This window comes from Perognathus longimembris, chromosome 21 (genome assembly GCF_023159225.1).
Source record: "Perognathus longimembris pacificus isolate PPM17 chromosome 21, ASM2315922v1, whole genome shotgun sequence".
In the NCBI taxonomy this organism is placed as follows: domain Eukaryota; kingdom Metazoa; phylum Chordata; class Mammalia; order Rodentia; family Heteromyidae; genus Perognathus; species Perognathus longimembris.
Genome location: NC_063181.1, coordinates 5,472,646 through 5,478,645, shown reverse-complemented (window position 1 = coordinate 5,478,645; position 6,000 = coordinate 5,472,646). Strand labels below are relative to the sequence as shown.

The following is a 6,000-nucleotide window of genomic DNA, read 5'->3' as shown; positions in this document are numbered from 1 at the left end:
GTCCAAAGGGCAGCGAGCGGCCTCACCTCCGGCGGGAGGAGCCCGGAGGCAGCCGCAGGGCGCGGTGCTCTTAATCCTTCAGTAAATGAACAAGGTCCTAGGTGGAAAGCTCGGGGATGGGTTCCGAGAAAAAGCGCCCCCAAGGCCTGGTTCCCAACTCCGCAGAGTCTCTGTGCAGTGCAGGTGTTGTTCTACACGACGGCTAGCCATGCAGATGAGCCGTCCACCCGAGGCTCAGGTGGCCAACAGGTCCCCGGGCCCCGACCCCCCAGCAGACTCGGCTCCCGCCGGGCCTCAGAACGGCGCGCCCACGGCTGAGGAGTCCTCTCGCGGTCTCCCCACCGGAAGTGACGCGTGTTCACGCCGGGGGTCGCCCCGCCCCCTCGCCACCGCCCCCTTCCCCCCGCAGGCTCTCCGCAGCGGCCTCCCCGCAGCAGCCTCGCCCCAGCGCCACACCGTCCAGGTCGAGCTTTCAGCCCCTCAAACTGCCGCTCGGCCCGCTCCGCTTCCCGTGCAGCCGCTCCGGAGGACGCGCGGCGGGAGGGGAGGGGAGGGGCGGGGCTTCGGGGCGCCGGCTTCCGGGAGCCGCTTTACGTGACGGCGGGCGTCCTTTTGCGACAGTCCGGGCTTGCTTTGTGGCCGTCCCCTCGCTCTCCGTGGTCGGCGCGCGGTTTCGCGGCCGCCTCTGCAGCGGCGGAGCAGCGATGAGGCAGAAACGCAAAGGTGCGGACGGGAGACGGGGTGGAGGAAGACGGGGGGCGGTGGCGGGGGAGCAGGGCGGGGGCCCCCGGGCCCCCGGTGCTCGGAAGCCGAGCCCAGCTTCCCTCGCGGGAGCCCCGGGGTCCGCCCGCCCGCCGGGCCCGCCCCTCCTCCGGACTCCGGGCCCCACGGTGCCCCCCACCCCCCCGCCCGCCCCTCGTCCCTTCTCTGGCCCGGGGTTTTGGGACACCCTGGGCGTGTTGGCGCTCCTCTGGCGCCCCTGTGGGACCGACCCCCGTCTCCTTTGCACCTCCCCGGGTGGCGTGAAGCAGTTCTGCCCGTCGGTGTTCAGCCCGAGGGAGTCCAGTGGTCAGCGTTCACCCAAAGCCTCCCAGCTGTTTAATGTTTCGTTGGAGATCGGAGTCTCTCGGGCTTTCCCGCCCTGGCCGGCGACCCTCCGATCCCGGCCTCCCGGGTAGCTGGGGTGACGGGCGTGAGCGGGTCACCCGCCCCTGGCTTCCTTGGTGCTCTTTGGGGGCCTGTTCCGCACGCACAGATAAAGCCAAATGAAAGACACCAACCGTATGGTCAGGTTGTGAATAACGGAGACCGTCTTTTTGAACTTGAGCCGCTCGTTTCTCATGTTTTGGAAGGACTTTGGAAGGAAAACTGTTACCAGTGTAAACAATTTACAATCCTTACTGAATAGTGTGACTTTGTTGCTGAATAATCTTTCTAGGAGACCTCAGCCCCGCTGAGCTGATGATGCTGACTATTGGAGATGTTATTAAACAACTGATTGAAGCCCACGAACAGGGGAAAGACATTGACCTGAATAAGTAAGTGGATCTATAAGGAGTGCAACCTTATTCTTAGATAGCTCTCCGTTGCTTTTGATCTCTCTCTCTTTTTTTAAGTTGATAATTGTAGTTTCAGTACTGTCACTTAGGTCGCAACATAGTATTTGCACCTTTGAAAGGCACATAGTGAAACTCCTTGGTACAGTTAACACACGGTTTGAAAATGAACCACAAGGCTCTCTGTTGCAGGGGATGGGTCCCACCCAGGGATAAGAGCTCAGCAAGAGTGGTTGAATGAGAGTGAATATGTTTGAAGTTGCTTTATTCTCATGTATGAAAACAGAGCAATGAGGCCTGTTGAAGTTGTTTTAAAGAAGGAAGAAGCGGAAGTAAAGGAAAGTGATAAAGAGCATCTCTTTTTCTATTGTCCCAGTAGAAACAGCAGCTCTCTCCACCCAGACAGCCCTCCATGTTTGGGCCCTTGATGAAGTCCAACAACCTCTTTCTGGTTTAGAACCTATGGGACATGGTCACCCACTGCCTTTTAATCACGTTCTTAAATAGAAGAGTGAACATCCACCTTAAATATTTTGCCCCCCCCCCCCCGCATTTCTTTTCTGTTTTGGTACTGGTGATCAAACTCCGAACATTGCACTTCCTAGGCAAGTGCTTTGCCACTGAGCTACATCCCAGCCCTTAAATGTGTTTTTAAATTTGTATTCTCCCCCCATATACATACACACACTTGTGTGTGTATATACACGTGTATACGTGTGATCTCTATATAAATCAGTCCTAAAGATTTTTTTTTCCCCTTACAACCCCAGGTTATACTAATCAGCACATGCCTGACATTTCCACAGATCCTATTCTTTGTTACTTGAGATGCTGCAGTATCTAACTCCTTTCCTTGGGACATCGTGCTTAGAAAACATTGGCTAAAGGAATAAATAAGTACTATGAAGATATACTTTACTGTATTTTTTTATGGTATTTGAACAGTTTTTCTTGTTTTCATTGGTTATACCCTGGCTAATACACAACTTTAATTTCTGATGCACCTTTCTCATTGTGTAATTTTATTCTTCCCTTGATTCTATCTAAAGCTGTTGTCTCAGATGTGTCACTCATTATGTAAGGCCTCTCAATCTGGCTTTAACCTGTTTTTCCAACCTTTACAGTGAATCTCGGGGTCTTTGTCAAGGTGATCTACTCATAGTTCTTAAAATAATGTGCATCTGTATTTTCACCTTCCTGTAAGCTAGCCTGTGAGCTTGCAGCAGCCTCTCTGTCTGCTCTTCCTTTCTGGAACCTTCTCCTTCTCTGGTCCCATTGTCTCCATTATCTCCCGAGCACAAGTTACAGTTTCTAAAACCTTCATTATTGGTTGGTGTGGTAAGTGAGTGTGTCTTTCATAATGCAGGACATGAAAGGCCCTGGCACACCAGGGACTTAGGTAGTTAGGTGCATGCTAACTAGTCAGTTGACATTTGTTAAAGATGATATGAGCATCCCATAGGTATTTCTAAATTAATTTCAAGACAGATGAGTGTTAAGGCTTGGCTAGCAGACACAAATGGAAAGCTGGTGAAATTGGGAAAGTCAAAGGAATAAGCTAAGTATGGTGGCGTGTGCTTGTAACATACACACACATAACTGAGACAAGAAGATTAGTTCAGGCCAGCCTGTGGCTACATAGCAAGACACTATTGCAACCAGAATGAAAGTCACTTCTGAGGGTTAGGAGTAGACTTACAATTAGGAAGGGTCAAATGAAGAAACAAATTTATAAAATGTTTGCTGCTCTTTTGTTTTAATGTGTGTGTATATAACATACATATGTATGTACATGTGTATGTGTGTATATATGTATGTGCATATATATATATATATACATATATACACATATATTTGCTAAGCAAGTATTCTTTTTTTTTTTTTTTTTTTGGCCAGTCCTGGGCCTTGGACTCAGGGCCCGAGCACTGTCCCTGGCTTCTTCCCGCTCAAGGCTAGCACTCTGCCACCTGAGCCACAGCGCCGCTTCTGGCCGTTTTCTGTATATGTGGTGCTGGGGAATCGAACCTAGGGCCTCGTGTATCCGAGGCAGGCACTCTTGCCACTAGGCTATATCCCCAGCCCTAAGCAAGTATTCTTGACCAAGGTGATTTTCTCCCCTGGAGACAGATGCAAAGACATTTTAAATTGTTCTAGCAGGACAAAGAGTGCTAGTCAGACAGAGGCCAAGGGCACCCTAAACATCGTGCAGTGCTCTAGACAGTGTCAGTGCTACAGCTGAATGATGATAGAGTTCAGAGTGTCCTTGGGACAGAGGCTGCAGCATATTGAAGTGTTCTCGTCCTCCATAGACCTCTGGCTTTCTAGCATTTGAGGTAAGGAGCAAGCTACTAACAAATTTTGCCCTTTTATCGCCTCAATATTCAGAGATCGTAAAGCCCCTTGTGTCCCTAGCGGAGACAGGAGTGAATGGTGCTGTTTTAGAAGCTTGTGCTTGACATATCATGATCTGGTTAATCCAGAATGCTTTACTTTCAGGGTGAAAACCAAGACAGCAGCCAAGTATGGCCTGTCAGCGCAGCCCCGCCTGGTGGATATCATCGCCGCAGTCCCCCCTCAGTATCGGAAAGTCTTGGTCCCAAAGTTAAAGGCCAAACCCATCAGGACTGCCAGTGGAGTGAGTATTCAATTATTGAAATATTGCTGCAGGTAGGGAGGCAGACTCCAAAAGTCCAACTGCTGTGTTCTGTGCTAGTGTGGAGAGGTGTGTAGAAGGCCAGGAGGTAGAGAGGAGACCAACTAGTTGTATTTAAAGGAGTAGATAGGCTGGGTACCAGTGGCTCAAGCCTGTAATCTTAGCTACTCAGGAGGCTGAGATCTGAGGATCATAGTTCAAAACCAGCCTGGGCAGGAAAGTCCATGAGACTCTTATCTCCAATAAACTAATCAGAAAAAACCAGAGGTGGTGCTGTGGTTCAAGTGGTAGAGCACTAACTTTGAGCACAAAGAGGCTCAGGGACAGTGCTCAGGTCCTGCATTCAATTCCAGAATCAGCCAAAAAAAAAAAAAAATCACTAGGCACGAAGATATTTTTACACAAATAAAATCCTCATGCAAAGAATAAAGCAGACTTGTGGATGAAACTATCAGGGGAGCTGCACCCTACAACTTCATCCGCAGGCTTCAGACCGCCAGGCTCACGTAACCCAGGGGCCGGGACTTTTATGAGGCCTCCAGCTTAAGGAGAAGAATATTACCAACGCCTGTGGTGCTCTGGTTACATTTTCACCCTTCCTCCTAAAGGGTACCCATTCTCCAGAATTTTAATAAAATTTCTCATGATAACTTTAAAATTAATATTTCTCTTACAGATTGCTGTCGTAGCTGTAATGTGCAAACCACACAGGTGTCCACATATCAGTTTTACAGGAAACATATGTGTGTACGTATGATGATTTTGATATGTTATGTGTATTAAACTAGTAAATTCCCTAATACCTGGTCAGTACATGCTGGCAATATTTAAAACTTGAAGTAGATTTATAGTTTTCTGAACCAGGTAACCATTGATAAGATATTACAGTTCTTTAAAAATGAAACATGCAAACATTTGAATTTATTGCAGTATTTTAAAACAATACATAGATTATGGCTCTCAGAACCATATCTTGTTAATGGAATAAATGAAACACGGAAGTGGGAACTGCCTGAATTCCAGTGCCAAAGATTTCAAGTAAATTCTGAAGTAAATTTCAAGTAAATCAGAAAAGTATCAAAATAAAAAAAATATTTTTTATAAGTAGCACATTTAGATACCTGGGATTAGCAGAAGCATATGTCTAACTCTAGGTAGAAAAGTTACATGGAAGGGAGAATTTCTTGAATATGGTTACCAGGAATGCACTGTGTCGATATCATCAGGAAAACTTGATTCCTGTGGTTTGCCCTAAAAGCATAAACCTGTAAACAACAATAAGTACAGCACGTTGAAAATGCCTGCACTGGTTTTCAGCTGGGATTTGAAAGCGAAGCTTGCTTGCTGTCAGGGTTTTGTGGGGCCTGTAGGTCCTGGGAGCTATGCTCTGAACGGTTTGTGTCTGACCTGTCTCTCCATTCCTTGTGTCTGTCTGTCGCAGCTACTGCCCTGGTGGACCTGATTCGGATTTTGAGTACTCCACCCAGTCTTACACTGGATATGAGGTAAGGTCATTTGTGCTGTCCTGAAGAAGTTTTTCATGAGAGTTTTCAGTGTGCAGTTTCACAAATGCTAGCTTTCTTAAGAGTTCTTGTTTTTAGCCTTTCTTCTTGATTTTAGCCTTTCTTCTGTGTTCTCCTAGTGACATATATTGTTCTAATTACTGGAGAACTACTGAAGTAAATGTAGCTTACTGTCCTACTGTCCTTCAGTTGCTTCACAACCTGAAACCCCACCGCAGTGCGTGGAGGACAGACACTGACGGTCCCAGTCATATAGTTGAGGAAACTG

The 6,000-nt window shown here is 47.9% G+C and overlaps 1 protein-coding gene across 1 annotated transcript in view; it reads left to right on the top strand.

Moving 5' to 3' along the window:
* Positions 1-571: 571 nt before the first annotated feature.
* Elp3 (elongator acetyltransferase complex subunit 3) overlaps positions 572-6,000 on the top strand; it is a 49,379-nt gene continuing 43,950 nt past the window's right edge. The window contains exons 1-5 of the mRNA XM_048330377.1: positions 572-723; positions 1,439-1,538; positions 4,053-4,191; positions 4,886-4,956; positions 5,651-5,714. Of these exons, the coding sequence (XP_048186334.1) occupies positions 705-723; positions 1,439-1,538; positions 4,053-4,191; positions 4,886-4,956; positions 5,651-5,714 (393 nt within the window). The 5' untranslated portion in view covers positions 572-704. The remainder of the gene's footprint in view (positions 724-1,438; positions 1,539-4,052; positions 4,192-4,885; positions 4,957-5,650; positions 5,715-6,000) is intronic.